Source organism: Bubalus bubalis, chromosome 4, assembly GCF_019923935.1.
Source record: "Bubalus bubalis isolate 160015118507 breed Murrah chromosome 4, NDDB_SH_1, whole genome shotgun sequence".
Lineage (NCBI taxonomy): Eukaryota > Metazoa > Chordata > Mammalia > Artiodactyla > Bovidae > Bubalus > Bubalus bubalis.
Genome location: NC_059160.1, coordinates 141,410,191 through 141,429,950, shown reverse-complemented (window position 1 = coordinate 141,429,950; position 19,760 = coordinate 141,410,191). Strand labels below are relative to the sequence as shown.

General features: G+C 36.9%; 1 protein-coding gene and 1 long non-coding RNA gene across 10 annotated transcripts in view; one reads left to right on the top strand and one right to left on the bottom strand.

The window, feature by feature from the left end:
• CTNNA3 (catenin alpha 3) overlaps positions 1-13,491 on the top strand; it is a 1,922,732-nt gene extending 1,909,241 nt beyond the window's left edge. For all 7 annotated transcript variants that reach the window (XM_025285111.3, XM_025285110.3, XM_044942173.2 and 4 more), the window contains one exon: positions 11,068-13,491. In XM_025285111.3, coding sequence (XP_025140896.3) covers positions 11,068-11,355 — 288 coding nt within the window. In that variant the 3' untranslated portion in view covers positions 11,356-13,491. The remainder of the gene's footprint in view (positions 1-11,067) is intronic.
• Positions 11,093-19,760, bottom strand: part of LOC123333433 — a 110,317-nt gene continuing 101,649 nt past the window's right edge. For 2 of the 3 annotated variants that reach the window (XR_006550809.2, XR_006550808.2), the window contains exons 3-4: positions 13,517-13,662; positions 11,093-11,224 (exon numbers count right to left, since the gene is read on the bottom strand). This is a non-coding gene — a long non-coding RNA (uncharacterized LOC123333433). The remainder of the gene's footprint in view (positions 11,225-13,516; positions 13,663-19,760) is intronic. The other variant, XR_006550810.2, reaches the window with a different exon arrangement.

Genomic DNA, 19,760 nt, shown 5'->3' with positions numbered 1-19,760 from the left:
CTGATTTGGAAACAGTATGTTGTTCCATGTCAAGTTCTAAGTGTTGCTTCTTGACCTGAATACAGAATTCTCAGGAGGCAAGTCAGGTGGTCTGGTATTCCTATCTCTTAGAATTTTTCAGTTTGTTGTGATCCTCACAATCAAAGCCTTTAGCATAGTTAATAAAGCTGAAGTGGATATTTTTCTGAAACTCTCTCGCTTTTTCCATAATCCAGAAGATTTTGGCAATTTGATCTCTGGTTCCTCTGCCTTTTCTAAATCCAGCTTGAACATCTGAAAGTTCACAGTTCACATACTGTTGAAGCCTGGCTTGGAGAATTTGGAGTATTACTTTGCTGGCGTGTGAGATGAGTGCAATTGTGCGATAGTTAGAGCATTCCTTGGCATTGCCTTTCTTTGGGATTGGAAGGAGAACTGATATTTTCCAGTCCTGTGGCCACTGCTGAGTTTTCCAAATTTGCTGGCATATTGAGTGCAGCACTTTCACAGCATCATCTTTTAGGATTTGAAATATTTAAGCCTGAATTCCATCACCTCCACTAGCTTGGTTTGTAGTGATGATTCTTAAGGCCCACTTGACTTTGCATTCCAGGATGTCTGGCTCTAGGTGAGTGATCACACCATCGTGATTATCTGGGTCATGAAGATCTTTTTTGTATAGTTCTTCTGTGTATTCTTGCCACCTCTTCTTAATATCTTCTGCTTTTGTCAAGTCCATATCATTTCTGTCCTTTATTGTGCCCATCTTTGCCTGAAATATTCTCTTGATGTCTTTAATTTCCTTGAAGAGATCTCTAGTCTTTCCCATTCTATTGTTTTCCTCTATTGCTTTGCATTGTTCACTGAGGAAGGCTTTCTTATCACTCCTTGCTGTTCTTTGGAACTGTGCATTCCAATGGATATATCTTTCCTTTTTTCCTTTGCCTTTGGCTTCTCTTTTCTCACTATTTGTAAGGCCTCCTCAGACAACCATTTTGCCTTTTTGCATTTCTTTTTCTTAGGGATGCTGTTGATCACTGCCTCCTGTACAATGTCAGGAACCTCTGTCCATATTACTTCAGGCACTCTGTCTATTAGATCTAATCCCTTAAATCTATTTATTACTTCCACTGTAAGGGATTTGATTTAGGTCATACCTGAATAGTCTAGTTGTTTTCCCTACTTTCTTCAATTTAAGTCTGAACTTGGCAATAAGGAGTTCATTCTGAGCCACAGTCAGCTCCCAGTCTTGTTTTCTGCTGACTGTATAGAGCTTCTCCATCTTTGGCTGCAAAGAGCATAATCAATCTGATTTTGGTGTTGACCATCTGGTGATGTCCATGTGTTGAGTCTTCTCTTGTGTTCTTGGAAGATCGTGTTTGCTATGACCAGTGCATTCTCTTGGCAAAACTCTATTAGCCTTTTCTGTGCTTCATTCTGTACTTCAAGCCCAAATTTGCCCATTACTCCTGATATTTCTTGACTTCCTACTTTTGCATTCCAGTCCCCTATAATGAAAAGGACATTTTTTGGGGGTGTTAGTTTTAGAAGGTCTTGTAGTTCTTCATAGAACCGTTCAACTTCAGCTTCCTCAGCATTACTGGTCAGGGCATAGACTTGGATTACAATGATATTGAATGGTTTGCCTTGGAAACGAACAGAGATCATTCTGTAATTTTTGAGATTGCATCCAAATAGTGCATTTCAGACTCTTTGTTGACTATGATGGCTACTCCATTTCTTCTAAGGGATTCTTGTCCACAGTAGTGGGTATAATGATCATGTGAGTTAAATTCACCCATTCCAGTCCATTTTAGTTCGCTGATTCCTAAATTGTCAATGTTCACTCTTGCCATCTCCTGTTTGTCCACTTCCAATTTGGCTTGATTCATGAACCTAACATTCCAGGTTCCTATGCAATATTGCTCTTTATAGCATCAGACTTTACTTCCATCACTGGTCATATCCACAACTGGGTTTTGTTTTTGCTTTGTCTCCATCTCTTCATTCTTCCTGGAGTTCTATTTTTCCACTAATCTCCAGTAGCATATTGGGCACCTACTGACCTGGGGGGTTCAACTTTCAGTGTCATATCTTTCTGCCTTTTCATACTGTCCATGGGGTTCTCAAAGCAAGAATACTGAAGTGGTTTGCCATTCCCTTTTCAGTGGCCCATGTTTTGTCAGAACTGTCCACCATGATCGGTCCTTCTTGGGTGACCCTACATAGCATGGCTCATATTTTCATTGAGTTAGGCAAGGCCATGTAATCAGATTGGTTAGTTTTCTGTGATTGTGGTTTGCAGTCTTTCTACCTTCTTATGGAGAAGGATAGGAGGCTTATGGGAGCTTCCTGATGGGAGAGACTGACTGAGGTGGAAACTTTGTCTTGTTCTGATAGGGAGACCATACTTGGTAAATCTTTAATCCAGTTTTCTTTTGATGGGTGGGGCTGTGTTCCCTCCCTATTTGACCTGAGGCCAAACTATGGTGGATATAATGAAGGTAATGGCGAACTCCTTCAGAAGATCCCACACCCACACTGCTACACTCAGCACCCCCAACCCTCAAGCAGGCTACCACTGACCCATGCCTTCACTGGAGACTCCCGGACACTCAATGGGCAAGTCTGGGTCAGTCTCTTGTGGGCTCACTGCTCTTTTCTCCTGGATCCTGGTGCACACAAGGTTTTGTTTGTGCCCTCCGAGAGTCTGTTTCCCCAGTTCTGTGTAAGTTCTGGCAGCTCTATGGTGGGGTTAATGGCAACCTCCTCCAAGAGGGTTTATACCATATCCAGGTCTACTGCACCCAGAGCCCCTGCCCCTGAAGCAGTCCACTGCTGACCCGTACCTTCTCAGGAGACACTCAAACACAGTTCTGTCTCAGTCTCTGTGGGGGTCTTTGGGTCCTGGTGTGCCCAAGGTATGTTTGAGCCCTCTGAGCATCTCTGTCGGGTATGAGGTTTGATTCTAAATGCCATTTCACCCCTCCTACCATCTTGCTAGGGCTTCTTATTTGCCCTTGCATGTGGGGTATCTCCTCAAAGTCACTCCAGCTCTGCACAGCTGCTGGTCCAGCACCTACCATCTTGCTGGGGATTCTCTGCCCTTAGATGTGGGGTACTCTTCCCAGCCACTCCAGCACCATGCAGCTGCTATTTCAGTGCTGCACAGCTGAATAGCCAATCACTAAGATCACCAATCATATTTTTATAATAGGCCATTTCAAATATAATTAAATCAGCATTCTAAGTAGCCACCTGAATTGGTAGTAGGTTTGTGATTATTTCCTTTTAAAGTAACATAATGTTTTTGGTGTGGAATATATGCTTTAGAAAACAGTAAGACTTGAAAATGCTTTTTGACAGGACCATATTATAACTGAATAAATGTTATATTCAATTTCATGTCTGGCCCTCTCAGTAGTGTTAAATTTCTTTAGTTATTACACACATTGACTTTTCCCCTTTCAACTTAAGTTGTTTTCTTCTGTTGTCATGGTCTCATGGAGAATTGGTAAAGGACACATTTACAAGATGAATCCAATCAGTGGCCCATTGGAATAATTTTTAATCTTCAAAGAAGGCACCACCTTCTCAATTTAATTATAAGCTTGAAAATTTCAATTTGGATGTTTAGCCCCACTTTGGCCTTAACAAAGCCCCTTATTTGATTTTCCCCTTAAGCCAGTCTGGCTATTTAGCATTTTTGAATGCATCTGAAAAAAGGAGAATGTTTCCAATTCAGGCCATTCTTCTAAAAATCCATTCAGAGACATGTGTTAAGCAGGTATTGGAATAAAATTAGGTTGTCAGGAAAAGTTCAGGGTAGATACTAAAGGCATATTGAATTATAAGATACATTTTTGCCAACAAATATATATTTAAACATTTCCTGTGGTGTACACTTATCATTACTAGATCATAAGTTAGAAAGGGTATTAATGTTTGTTTTTAAGAAATATTTAAGCTATCTCTTATTATCTACCAACACATATACATAATACTCTTTAATACTACCTATGCTGACTTTATTTCCAAATAGTTGAATTGAGCACTTTATAAGTAACTAAGGGTTAAATAGAAACCCCAAGATCAGGGGACCAGATCTCAGTTTCTATTTCAAAATCAGGGCAAACAAATTTAATTTTGTTTTGAGAATCAGAAAAAAAGTTTGTTTTGTATTTACATTTTAAATATGAAATGAATGTTATATAATTCCATGTCCTAGAAGCTATAATATGATTTGTTTATGGTTTAAATTTGCCTTATTGATATGTTTATTGAGATCTACATTGAAAGTCTTTAAACTGTTTGGAACTTATAAGGATGACTCAGTATTTCGATTTGCTATTTCAAGAAAATGCTGCTTGGAAAACGATAACACAGACACAATCAAACCACCATTCTAACAAAATACCTTACAAGTAAGATACTCTCATTTTTCTTAGTACCAAAATTCTATAAATTCTGTAATTGCAAAAATTCTATAACCTTTCTAAAAAACAGTTATTAGATAGCATTTTTCAAAATTTTATACATTGTATTAATGGTACAGTTTCTTCAACCATACAATATCTGAAAGTAAATACATGTTGAAAGTGACATATTACTAAGGGGCAGGGTTGTGTAACAGGTAAAAGTACCAGGTATTTGAACAAGGCTGCCTTGGCTCAAATTCCAGGTCTTTCATTTAATAGCTGTATTGCCTTGAGAAAGCTACGAAACCTTCTAGTTCCTTTGTCTCCTCATCTTTAAAATGGAGATGATTATGGTACTGACTTCATAGGATTACTGAGTTAATTTATGTCAACTATTTAGAACTGCACAAACACATAGGAAGCACACAATAGATATTAGCAATTATTATAAGCTGTTATTATACTTGGAGCCAAACCACACACATTTGCCTTTCAAGGATTGCTTTGGTGCAAATGCAACAGGTAAACATTGAGACTCATGAGAATTCATAAGCTACCATTGGCACCAGTTTACCTAGAAGGTTTATAGGACAGGAAATATATTTTTCCAGGCAACAACAGGAATTCTAGCAGCAGTAGTTGCCATGGCGATTCACACAAGGGATGGGGAGCTAACTATGCCTTCCCCAAGTGACAGCTCAGGTGCAAGGGATGGGCTCCACATCAGTGGAGTGCAGCTTAGAAACCTCAGGCAAAACATATTACTGATAAAGACCTTGTATCCAGAATGTGGGGAGTTACAGCTGTAAAGTACAATGCATTCTGGTGTGCAACTAACATCAATGAGGATTGATTACACAATTACACAATTGAAGGAAGGAGGAGCTAGCATGTCTTTCTTAGATATTCCTCCTAACTATCAATAATTACAGTAAGATTTGAACAAGGATTTGCCAACAAACATTCCACCCTGATGGATTTGTGGAGAACTTACATTTACAGGTATTTAACTTTGGGCTTTGTAAAAAATCTTGGCACTTTTATGAGGAAAAAGAAAATACCTTATATTGTTGTTAAACTCCTTTTCCACAACAAAGGCTTGCAGATACATCTCTAAGTTGAACCAAGCCTTTTGTCTGAAAACATCCTTAGAACTGGACAGAATTGTACTGTAGCTTACCTGAGTTCATGGAGTATATGCCACAAAGCACAAAAGAGACATTACAATAAAATTAAGATTCCCACAGGATGATAATATTGAGGACTCTAATTAGATGTTCGAAATTTTGATTATTTGCAAAATACATCCTTGCATTAAGTAAAAGCTGATACTGGGCATAATCTCCATATTCAACTCAGTTCAGCTCTGTCGCTCAGTTGTGTCTGACTCTTTGTGACCCCATGAATTGCAGCACGCCAGGCCTCCCTGTCCATCACCAACTCCCGGAGTTCACTCAAACTCACATCCATTGAGTTGGTGATTCCATGCAGCCATCTCATCCTCTGTCGTTCCCTTCTCCTCTTGCCCCCAATCCCTCCCAGCATCAGAGTCTTTTCCAGTGAATCAACTCTTCGCATGAGGTGGCCAAAGTACTGGAGTTTCAGCTTTAGCATCATTCCTTCCAAAGAACACCCAGGATCATCTCCTTTAGAATGGACTGGTTGGATCTCCTTGCAGTCCAAGGGACTCTCAAGAGTCTTCTCCAACACCACAGTTCAAAACCATCAATTCTTTGGTGCTAAGCTTTCTTCACAGTCCAACTCTCACATCCATACATGACCACTGGAAAAACCATAGCCTTGACTAGACGGACCTTTGTTGGAAAAGTAATGTCTCCGCTTTTGAATGTGCTTTCTAGGTTGGTCATAACTTTCCTTACAAGGAGTAAGCGTCTTTTAATTTCATGGCTGCAGTCACCATCTGCAGTGATTTTGGAGCCCAAAAAAATAAAGTCTGACACTGTTTCCCCATTTATTTCCCATGAAGTGACGGGAATGATGTCATGATCTTCGTTTTCTGAATGTTGAGCTTTAAGCCAATTTTTTCACTCTCCACTTTCACTTTCATCAAGAGGCTTTTGAGTTCCTCTTCACTTTCTGCCATAAGGGTGGTGTCATCTGCATATCTGAGGTTATTGATATTTCTCCCGGCAATCTTGATTCCAGCTTGTGCTTCCTCCAGCCCAGCGTTTCTCATGGTGTACTCTGCATAGAAGTTAAATACGCAGGGTGACAGTATGCAGCCTTGAGGTACTCCTTTTCCTGTTAGGAGCCAGTCTGTTGTTCCATATGCAGTTCTAACTGTTGCTTCCTGATCTGCATATAGGTTTCTCAAGACGCAGGTCAGGTGGTCTGGTATTCCCATCTCTTGAAGAATTTTCCACAGTTTATTGTGATCCACACAGTCAAAGGCTTTGGCATAGTCAATAAAGCAGAAATAGGTGTTTTTCTGGAACTCTCTTGCTTTTTTGATGATCCAGCAGATATTGGCAATTTGGTCTCTGGTTCCTCTGCCTTTTCTAAAACCAGTTTGAACATCTGGAAGTTCACATACTGCTGAAGCCTGGCTTGGAGAATTTTGAGCATTACTTTGCTAGCGTGTGAGATGAGTGCAATTGTGCAGTAGTTTGAGCATTCTTTGGCATTGCCTTTCTTTGGGATTGGAATGAAAACTGACCTTTTCCAGTCCTGTGGCCACTGCTGAGTTTTCCAAATTTGCTGGCGTATTGAGTCCAGCACTTTCACAGCATCATCTTTCAGGATTTGGAATAGCTCAACTGGAATTCCATCACCTCCACTAGCTTTGTTCATAGTGATACTTTCTAAGGCCCACTTGACTTCACATTCCAGGATGTCTGGCTCTAGCTGAGTGATCACACCATCATGATTATTTTGGTCACGAAGATCTTTTTTGTACAGTTCTTCTGTGTATTCTTTCCACCTCTTCTTAATATCTTCTGTTTCTGTTAGGTCCATACCATTTCTGTCCTTTATTGAGCCCATCTTTGTATGAAATATTCCCCTGGTATCTCTAATTTTCTTAAAGAGATCTCTAGTCTTTCCCATTCTGTTGTTTTCCTCTATTTCTTTATTCAACTAGATCCTCAAAAAAAAAAAAAAAAAAAGCACAATTTATGAACTATGTCCAGTTTACTTTTGGACATAGACAGTATTGAGGATCTTATTGTGACATTAATAGGTCAATTAAGTTCATTTATTTTGAACCCAGACCAGTGTAGTAAGAATAAGCACAAGTCACTACCATAGGAAGAGTGGCTATGTTCCTATTTACTATGGTTGGAATATAGGTATGTCTATTTATATAGATCAGAGGCTTTTAATGTAGGTCAAACTCCTCTTTGATAACTTATTTTTTTAACCCCACTCACTTTTATGGAAAGAAGGCAACAGGAACCTGTTTCTATGTACTTGCATGCAAATACTTATATACATATAACAGTAGGAGGTTTAAGGGCCTTAGAAGCTGTTTGGTTTCTCAGTTGATACCTTGACCAAAAACACTTCATCTAGATCAGAGAAGAGTGTTACCAGATATTAGGAAAAATAGTTCCTTTTATGGCACACATTTCAGGTTACATTTGCCTAGAAGTCTTTACAGTTGATGAAAGTTATTTGTAATGGTAGAGAATTTTGGACCTGACCTTTATAGTCTGATTGGTTTACTCCACCAGGCCTTTAAAGTAAAATAACATTCTCATTTGCACAGGTACAACTGTGAAACTCAGAAAATTTTGTTAAGTTGAACACAGAAATCCCAAAGTGATGTATTACCCTACTCAAATATGCCTTGTTTTCATGAAGAGAATTCTTTTGAATTCTTCCCTTGGAGGGTTTTTCATTAAAGCAAGCCTGGTAAGAGGGCTTATAAGACTTTTTTTCTTTTGCAGACATGAAGTTGTGCAGTTATTCTCTATGAGAATGCCCAAGGCACTGCTTGGGTCTCAAACAAAATTTCCTACCATGTGCTTGGCTGGTCTGTGCTCTTGCTGGTGTGCCCTGTGATTTGACTCATAGCAGAAAGGCAGGCATCTTAATGCACATAGCTCTTGGACATAAAAAATCCTCAGAGAATGTCTCACGAGCTTTCCTCATGAAATAACAGTATTCTTTCAGCAATTGTCCTAATCTGTCTGCAAAAGTAGTCTTCATGCTCTCCTAGGGGGATAATTTGTCCTGTGTTTTTTTCAGTCTGCTGGAGGAGAAATCCTACTATAGTCATTTAGGATTTTAAAATAAAAGAAATTGTCAGAGTCCAGCATAAGAGATCACAATGGTACAGACAAAGCTTTGCTGAATCAGTGAGGAAAGAAGACAAGTTGACTTCCACATTTTAAAGCAGAAATTTAATTTCACCATCCTTCAAGAATAGGTTTATATATAAAACCCACTCCTATGGAAAAATTAAAATAAAATAAAATAAATACAATCTATACATGACAAGATTACAGAGTCAAAAGGAGAAAATATAAGTTTTAGGGTGGGAAGACCAGAGCCCCTGGTGAAATATTGAATGACAGCAGGTCACTAGGACCTTCTTCTATGGAAGATTTGATGATATCACAGAGCCCTTGGAATAAACCAGAGTTTCATGTTTGAGGGAGAAAATTACGAAGGATCCTCATTATTATTCACGTTCATTTGTCATTTAGAAAAACTTTTTTCTTCCTATGGTGAGATTGAAAATGACTTTCAGAATCTAACTAGCTGCAGGAGGCCTTTAATGAAAATTGCTAATTATTAAACAACAGATTTTAGCCTGCAATGTGTCCATGCTGCTGCTGCTGCTAAGTCGCTTCAGTCATGTCCGACTCTGTGTGACCCCATATACAGTGGCCCACCAGGCTTCCCCATCCCTGGGATTCTCCAGGCAAGAACACTGGAGTTGGTTGCCATTTCCTTCTCCAACATATGAAAGTGAAAAGGGAAAGTGAAGTCGCTCAGTGATGTCCGACTCTTAGCGACCCCATGGACTGCAGCCTACCAGGCTCCTCCGTCCATGGGATTTCCAGGCAAGAGTACTGGAGTGGGGTGCCATTGCCTTCTCCGGCAATGTGTCCATAGAGTAACCTTAATAACAAAGTGTGTTATTCTATTCAAAGTCTATTTGTTTTTTATTTAAAGTTGTGTACAGATTCAGAAGTTCTAAATGTTTTCTGAAATACAGAAAAACATTTAAGTGTGAGTGCTTCATGAAATCTTGTTTAATTTTCATTAATAAAAAATGTCATTCCTGCCACATGCACAGATTTTACATTCCTGGCTTCAATAAGTAAAAAGACTTAGAGTGTAATTTCCAAGTATCACTGCCTCTCAAATTACATATTGTTTGGCGTTACCTTTTCAAGGATTTCAGACTGGGCATATAATGGAGCTAATTAAATTTTCTCCCAGGAAAGCAGCCAGCTAGACCACTGCCCCAGGCATATAACCTCAGCTTACTACTTTCCTTCACTCATTTATTCTGTATGTGAGATGAGACTCCCTGAACTGCAAAGGTAAGGTTCTTAAGCCAGGCAGCTGCTGATGGATTTCAGTATCTACAGAGCCAGGGTTTGAGCCTCAACCCTGACAGCACACATCACAGAGAGGTGACAGTAGAGTGGGAATCGGCTGTGGGTGACAATCTGACAAACTAAAATAATGGAAGAAGCATTAGTTATATAAAAATGAGCCAGCTTGGCTAGCCCTAAAGTATTTTGCAAGATTCTAGGAATATCACCTCATTTTGTCTAGAGACTGTTTTTGTGAACAACCCAGAAAACAAAACAGTTACAAAATAGAGTTATGTGGGAAAGGTTTCTTTCAGAATGTTTGTTAGTATATGATTAAGCAAATTTCTCAACCTTCACAAGAAACAAAGGAAATATTTAATAACTGACCATCACTCTATAAGGTTATTTATATATGTTATTTTGACTTTAATAAACATTCCTTTCCTATTTAATATCTGAGAAAACTAGAATGAAGACAGTTAAATGATTAGTTTATGTAATTAAATGGCAGTCCTGGAATTTAAACCAGATTTGACTGTAAGCCTTAGTTTTATGTATTTTAATACTCTGCATGATAGGTTAGTCATTCTGTGTTTAAAAGACTCTTTTAGGTGGAATTATTTGTGAAATAAATATTCATGAAAATTAGTGGTTTACATGCATGTATGTATATGTATATATTATTTATCTTAGACTATGAATTCCCTAACATTTTTCAGTTGTTCTTACTAAGTTACTTTTACATGATAGAGCTTTTACTATAGATAGTCATCTCTTATACAAGGGGTCAACGTTAACCCTGGAATTATGGAGATCCATTACAAAGAAAGCTGTAACCCATCTGGGCCTTATGATATGATATAGAAGTTATAGAATAGAGTTCACTGAAAACCAAGAAAAAAAATTAAGCTAAGATATCATCTTAGAAAATAGAATATGGATCTATTTATGCATCAGATCAATAACTAAATGATTAACATAGATTGATGTGATAATTTACATAGATACATAAAACATGAATTAACTCATTCATTTCTGAGATAAAATAACTGTCATTTCTGGGATAAAAACCAATGTTGCACATTTTATTTTCTATAACATTAAATCTTTTTAAAATCTGATTATGTTCTCAAATAATAGCTTTTTTCCCCCTACAGTTGGACAGTGTCACCTCCCTGATCCAAGCAGCCAAAAATTTAATGAATGCTGTAGTGCAAACAGTGAAAATGTCTTACATTGCCTCAACCAAGATCATCCGAATTCAGAGTCCCACTGGGCCCCGGCACCCAGTTGTGATGTGGAGAATGAAGGCTCCTGCAAAAAAGCCCTTGATTAAAAGAGAGAAACCAGAGGAAACTTATGCAGCTGTCAGACGAGGCTCAGCAAAGAAAAAAATCCACCCAGTGCAAGTCATGAGTGAATTCAGAGGAAGACAAGTCTACTGAAACCACTGTTCTACTCTAGTGTGTATATTACAAAGTCCTGGCTAAACACACTCCTTTATTTTTACACTTGATTAGTTCTGTAAGTTCACTAACTTAGAATTTAACCCACAAATGATGTAAAGCATTGAAACCCTAACCCACATGAGCAACATATATTTGGGATCTTGTCATTGTCATTTCTGTATGGCCAACATATGCTTATTGAATGAATGAAATCTCCAGGTGTCATTCAGCCTTTACCATCACAGAGTATCTTATATTCATTTCTCAAGTGAGTCCTGTTCATCTGTAATAGGTTAAATATACTCACCCTTTTCGATTAAATTCACCCTTTGAATTAAAACATTGACATGAGCTCTTGACTTGGTTTTCAATGCAAACAAAAGATTTCATAAAAATACTTTCAATTTAATCTCCACATACATCATTTATCTCATCTAACCTGGCAGACGTGTGATTCCTTCAACAGGGGGAAAAAAAATCAATCTTTAGATATTTGAAACTACTGTCAACTGATTGGGCTAATATCCATCAGAAACTAACCAGGTATGAGCAGTCAAGCTACTTCTGGATTTTCAATGTCTGTCTTGATTATTTATGAAACAATTAACATTATAAAAGTTATGAGTTTTCATGTCACAAATGTGTGTGTTTCAGAGTTCCATTGTGTTCAACAGTCGTGCACATTGGGTTTTGGGTTTAAGAAGGTTCACCAGAATACATATTAATATATGGAGGAAGAGTTATCCTCCATTGGGGATATGGGCATCTAACTCTATCCCCAAGTGAGTTATGATACAAGAAGTGCAAAGAGTTCTGCATGACTCTAAAATTTTATTTGTATCAGCTTGCAAGTATAATTAACAGGAAAAGACCAATTTGAGAAATCTTTTGGCATTGAGTAAAATATAACTCAAAAAATATGAGCAAATCGTACCATTGAACTATGAAGTAGAGTTAAAGGTAATGAAGCTGGAGTGATTTTGATAACATTTTTTAAAATAAAAGTCATTCAGGTCACTTTTAACTACCATCATTGCTCATTCCTAGTTGAGTTCATAATGGATGTTATAACAGTTTCAGAGACTAGTGCAATGCTTCTCTCTCTCTAGTCCTATCTCTGGAGGAGTCAACTTTCAGTTTTAGTTTTTTTCATGCATAGAGTTCCCATTCATAGGATTTCAAACATGCATTTCCTATTCTACTCTATCAAAATTATACCAAAATTATGACTTCACTTTGTAATAAATCGTCATTGATGACTTTTTTGAACAACCATGTCATCATAGTTTGACAAGGTAAAGTTTAAACATACAACTTCAGTTGATGATAGGAGGACTAGTTTGGGTAAAAGAATGTGTGAAACATAAGGGCGCATAAAAGTTGAGAGCATGATGTGTATGCTATTGAACAAATGTTATGGGGAACACATTTAATCAGTCATTATAAATTATGAGAAAAATGAAAACTTTTCCTTGTAATGTATTATATTTTTCCTCCACAATGCTCGGTTTCCTGGGCTAAGTAAGTAAACTTTCTAAGAGCAAAAGCTATAAACTTCTCCCTGTGGGCCAGTATGCACAGTATGCATAGTTAAAACTGAGTATGCACTGGCCTACAATAATTATTCTGAACATAGTCTACTCCCTAAATGAAAAAGCAGTGCATAAAGGAATCAGAGAGTCCAAATAATTGTTTTCCAAAACTAGCTAGCCTAATTGAGGCAAAACAGGGGATTTCTTTGTTGAAATGTTCCCATCATTTTCTGTTCTAAGAGGATGTTATAAGAGTTACATCTATCACACTCTCTCAGGTAGAAGTGAGAAAATAATTTATTTAAAAATTATCAAACTAGTATATCTTAGCCTCTAAGCCACACACTCAAGAATAATGAGTCTCATTTAGAAAATCTAGTATCAGTCTGCTTCTACACCAGTCTTCCACAGATTTGAGTTTAGGATGCAGCATTGGATGCCAAAACAACATAAACAACTTGAAATTATATGATTATCAAATAATCTCTGTATCTATCTTTAAAAAATGACACTTTACCCAAATGAGATGTGAAAAAGTCCCCCTCTTCAAAACAGATGGTTTCCAGCTTAGCTTAAAGCAAACAACTATAATTAAGGAAAACGTAATAATAATAATAAAAAATTACCTTGGAGAATGTCCCAAGAGTAACGCCTGTTGCAGTAATCAAAGATGCAATAAGAACAAGATGAGCAGAGCTGAGAAAGACATCTGTCCACCTGACTCAATTCCCGCAGTGTACAGCATCTCACAGTCTAATTCAATTCAAGCCTGCTAATAGTATAATACTCATAAGCAAAATTAGCAGCAAATATATATTAACAAATCCTCACATTATAAAACATAGTTAAATGAATCTAATCAGTATGTATGAAAGATGGTGTATATATCTATAACTGAGCTCTCTTCTGTAGGGGAATGACTGAAATTTCCTAATGATGGTGATTGCCCATCTATGCACCTTTTTAAATCACATCACACAGATTTGTGCTTCTTCTAATGATACCTTTGCTTTATCTTGCTAATCAAAACTCACCTTTATCCTTTAGTGAAAATTTATGTAGGAAAAAAATCTTTGAGAGGGAGGAGAGGGTATATATCACCTAGAATGACAGGTCCAACCTGGTTAGCCACCAGCATCACTGGGAAACATTGAACTGAAATCAGAAGGTAGCAAAGGTCTGTGAAATCATAATCCAGTAAAGAATTTTTCATTGAAAAACTGGAAGGTTTTCATCAAATTGGAAAGATGATAAATATAAATCTTTCCAGTATACTTATCACTAGTGGAAATTAATAAATTAAAATATTTCTTACTCTCTAATGGACTCAATAAATGAGTCTGGAAAAAATTCAAACACTAAATTTCTAAGGAAATTTGTTAATTATTCCTTTTGTATTTGTCTTATGACGTGAATAAAAACTGTGAATATATTAGATGCAATATTCTTAAAAATGCAACATTCTTAAAATTGCCTCTGGTCTTTGCAAATCTCTTAATTTATCAATGTTAACATATATGTTCCCCCATAAAATTCCTTCTGTATGAAGGGTAAGCACCCCCACGACTAAAACAGAAAGGTCTGCTTCATCAGGCTGACATTGTTGCACACTTAAGAGCTTCAAAGGAGGTCAGTCTTCAAGTCACATTAAAACAAGACAAAATTGGGAACACGCAGTTAAGTACCCAATTTGGGCCTCAAATCTAATAATTGGTGCTCCTCGAATTTTAATGAGCAGCTGAAAAGACTAACATCTAACAGTAGAGGTATTTCCAATGGCTTCCTATACCTTTACTTTAAGGGTGGTCTTTGCATCTCATCATCCTTGAGTTTGTAGCTTCCTATTAACTGCTAACAGTCTGCTACCAGAATGACAGTCAGGCATGCTCATCCCAGTCAATTACTCCCAAATAATGTGCTTTCTCTTAGTCCGTGCACCAAAAATCCCTCATCACCTTTTAGGAGTCAATCCCATATATCAATTGATTAATAGCATTCTAGTTAAAATTATTAACTTAAAATCCCATTGGGATTATCCTTTTATTTTTTCCTATTCCAGAAAACATGCTTACCTTTTTTGGTGTCAAATCCACACTTCCCTGCTAGGGATTGTGGTTCCCATGGATACACATTTTTTTATAGTGGTAGAATGAGTAGGATGAGATGGAGACTTTTCCTGGTCATATTTAGCCTTCTCTAGTGAACTCACTGCAGAACTGTTTCACTGTCACTGTAATTTTCTAGGTCAGCAAAGCAAGCACCAGAATATCAAATTGAATGAAATCCGCATTTTCTTTTGTCAGCCTGCCTTTTGTTAAGATTTTCTGTCTATTGCATATTTAGGTAGCAAACAACCATTTTTCTGTTTGGAAAGTCAGAAATATTTTTATTTGACTTCGTCAGAAAATTTAGCGGCATCCAGTTAAAAGAAAATAACTTGCATATTATTTTAATAATTCTTTTTAAGTTGACAAAAATGTGCAACCTGGGAAATGTATATTGATGTATAATTTTTCATTTATACATCACATGCCAGAAAGCAACACTTAATCAGACAAAAACCCTATAGCACTTTTTTTTCATAACCCGCTTCCCATACTATTAGAATACCTTTATTATTAGTATTTTGCATGGTTTTACTACCAAATAAACAAGTCAAGCCTAATGACAGAAAAGTCTACACAAAAAGTAGTTTAAAGTTTTCATTTTGGTTCTTTGGGTCTATTAGAATAAAAAAATATGGATGTTATTAAAACCAGGTTTAAGCAACTAAAGATGTCCTAATCAAGGTGTTAATACTATCCTAGATATCTAAAAATGAGAGAGAAGAATTAACATTTTAAATGCATTTTTTGCCATTTTAACTAATTAACATGAACAAGAAACATTTTCTATTAAAGCGAAAGAATAATTTCCTATGTTCATCATTTTACATGTGAATTTTTTCCCCTACCAAGATAGAGAGGGCCTACTCTTGAACATTGTTAAAGAAGATAATACTAATTGAGAGAACCACTTCTAAAGGGAACCCAATCTTGCCTTCAGATGATAGATGGTTTGATCTGGCCTTTATGTAGCCTGTGGGATGAGATGTTCATGGCTATAGGCTGGCTTCTAGCATCCAAAAACTCCCACTGGTTTATGAGAACAAAACCCAAGGACTGATCTTGAAAATGAACAAGTTGGAGGAAAAAAATCAGTAAGTACAGAGCAGTTAAAAGAAAGTAGGTAAATGACAGAGGTGGAGAAGGGAATAAGAAAGGTAGTTGCCGAAGCAGTGAACTTTTATACCAGAGAGAGGAAGAGTTCTGTGAAGATTTGGCAACCTCCTCATGAGGAAGATTTTAAGGATAAGACGGGGCACTTGTCTTTGGTGGTTTGGAATGAAGTCATGTCAGGCAGGACACATTGTGTAACTTTTGAGGATCACTTAGTGATATTGTTTGCAAGATGAGAAGCAGAAATCCAGACAATTTTCTAGGCTGATGATGGGTGAAATTCTTCCCAGTATCAAAGTGAATCAAGATATTATATATTTAACAAATATTTGTCGAGCAATGTTGACGTTCCAAACACTGCCCTAGGTTCTGTTATCTGTAGGATACATCAGATAACAAAACAGTGATTCTTGCCATGAGCTAAGTCTGTGGTAAATGCTATTATCTTACTTAATTTTTTAAAATAACCCTATGTGATAAACATTATCAGTTCTATTCCTTGGATAAAGAAAGTAAGGATATGGATCTTTCTACAAAACTCATTGGCTTTAAAATTTGTTTGCAATGTGGAGTCTGAACTTTTAGCCATCACAGCAGATTTCCTCAAAAATGAGATGAGATTTTTTCAGGTGAAAATGAGATACACATTTCAAATGCTGGCTGAGTTCCTATGGACGAACAAAGGGATCAAAACTTTGTGCACACACACACACACATACACACATACATACACACACACACACTCCTACATCATTGATAAGTATATAAGTAATTAATTGACTATTATCACCTCTAATAACTGAATAAAGACTATCAGGTATATAAAGAATGAATATTTCATCTATGTGATCTGAAATCAAATGAAAACACCAAATTACCTTCATTTCCATAGAGGTAAAATCTTCCATGGAGATGAATGTTTAAAACCCATCTTTAGCATCAATTGGTAACAAACATTTGTAGACACCATTTCTTTCCTTCTTTATTGCTAATATGTATTTATATGTTTAAAGTTATGGATCCCATGGGAGGACTGGCCAAGGATTACTGAAATAAGGTAAAGGTTCCTTGAATTCCAAACTGCCTGAACCATAGGAAATGTATGTTTCCTTATTTACCAAGGTAACAAAATGAATACAATATGTACCTGACTGTAAGCAAATTGAGTTCTTTAACTTTACATGGTCCTTATTCCTAGAGACAACTGAAGGCTAGACTCTCCCTCTTGCCCCTGTTGCTTGCTATACCTCCCCTTCTCAGGCCTGGGGTAGTTGACTTCCTGGTTTTTCTTAAAGTGGAGTCAGAAATGTTTCCTTTAAGTGTGAATGTATTTATTTGGGGTCTTCACTGTTGAGTACCTGGTACCTCAGAATGATGGTACCTGTTCCCAACTGTCATAAAAGAAAGCTCCAGAGTTCTTTTAAAAGAGACTCAGATTTCTAACAACCATCTCTAAACATCTGTTCAATGTAGGACATATATTACAGCAGCCATCTAAATGGCTAGCTAAAATGCTAAAAGTACTAGCAGAATACTAATTCTGCTCATGTCCTCTGTTTTCATTCCAAATGAAATATTTTTTAATTCTAAAGTTTTCTTTCCTTTACATCTTCAAGAAGAATGCTTATTTGTTTGTTCTGAGTATTTGGTCTTAAAATAAGTAGCATCTCTAAACATTTTAAAGCCCCCTTTTAATAATTACATCAATAGTTCAAAACCTAAAGTTATATATACTTTTTTCTATTCAGACAACCATGTATTATGCAGTCCTAGGCCAGTCCTCCGGAGAAGGCAATGGCAACCCACTCCAGTACTCTTGCCTGGAAAATCCCATGGACGGAGGAGCCTGGTAGGCTGCAGTCCATGGGGTCGCTGATGGTCGGACACAACTGAGAGACTTCACTTTCACTTTTCACTTTCCTGCATTGGAGAAGGAAATGGCAACCCACACCAGTGTTCTTGCCTGGAGAACCCCAGGGACGGGGGAGCCTGCTGGGCTGCCGTCCATGGGGTCGCACAGAGTCGGACACAACTCAAGTGACTTAGCAGCAGCAGCAGCAGGCCAGTCCTCAACATGTCACAGCAGTTTCCAATCTTCATGAATTATCTGAAGCTCTCTGTGATATTCACTGATAGTCTAGCTGAGACTGACAAATTTCTTTGGTCTGGGTTTCTAACATCAAATTTGGATTGGAATGTTTATTCATAAAGCAAAAGGGGAAAGTCTAGGAGTTGAGTTCATGCTCTCAATTAATGAGAACTTGTCTTCTTGAGGCTTTAAACATAAAATTAATTTTGAAAATATTATAGAGATAGTATTCCATTGCTTGCTAAATCTTATACCATTATAGCCCTCTATTCTTGTCTGCTAGTATACAATGAGATATAAATATTAGAATTTCAGCAGCTGCTTTTGAGGGTTAAGCCATGCTTCTGATTTTGAAAGCTGACCTTGTGCAGTAAAATTCCTCCAAAGAAAATTTCATTGGATCTGAATGACAGCATAAAGATTTTTCTTTGATGTCCATGAATAACACATCCCTGAAAACAGAAGTAGACATATGTAATGCCCAATTTAGTACTTAATAGTTGGGACTTGAAAGCAAGATTTTCTTGGGCAAGTTGTTGGGTGATTAAGTAGAAATTAAAACTTCCAGTGAAAGATTTCCAGATGCCTCTGCTTTCCATTTTTATTTTATTTTTAGTTCCATAGCAACCTGGCAACAATAAAACAAATACAACAATGACAAAAACACTTACTTTACTGTATGTACTTTTATAGACAACAAATGTGATAGTTTAAACATAGTGACATTTCTGAAGGTCATGTGCACATGGTAAGTCAGGATGAAGGCAGATTTAAATTAAGACACTCTGAGATGAAATAAAAGCAAGGAGTTGATAATAGTCATTTTTATCATAGCAATATCTTGAGAACTAAATTTTAATGGCATTTAGGGGCTTCAAACTACTTTGCTTCCATACCTCACTCTGCTATGCAGAAGGCAGAATGGCGCTGAGTGAACCATCCACTATAGTAACAACCAACTTTAAGAAGTTTTATGGTTTGGCCATGTGTAAACTTTGACAAAAGTGTTTGTGGAACTGTCATTATTTATCTTTGAGGTCAGTTTCATCCGTCAATAAAAATGAATTATTTATCCAGGAATAGATAAAGCTCTTTAATACCCTCATGACATTGACATAGAAGCCCAAATATTCTTTGTTTGAGATTCTGCATGTCTTTTGTGCTTAACTGAATCAAACTATTTTTTTTTCATTGCATTTCAATTATTTCACACATGTAACACTGGGTTTGTTTTGAAATTATGCAGTATTATTTGAAACATTATTTAACTCATGTCAGTGTAGTTTATTAATAATTTGCTTAACTGGAACTACATATGTTAAAGCAATAAAAATGAAAAGTATTGTTTATGCATTTGGTGTTTGTCTTTGGTGGTTTATGTTATGAGTGGGACAAAATTACTGAGTAATCTAACCAGTAGTCAAGGTATGAACTTCATTCCTACTCTCCTTCAGTTACATAGACTACAATTTGGGAGGGTTTCTACTACAAACTACCAGTTGAACACAAGTGATATAGACAATATGTAGTAGAATTAAACTTTTGGTTTAAATGGCACATTTT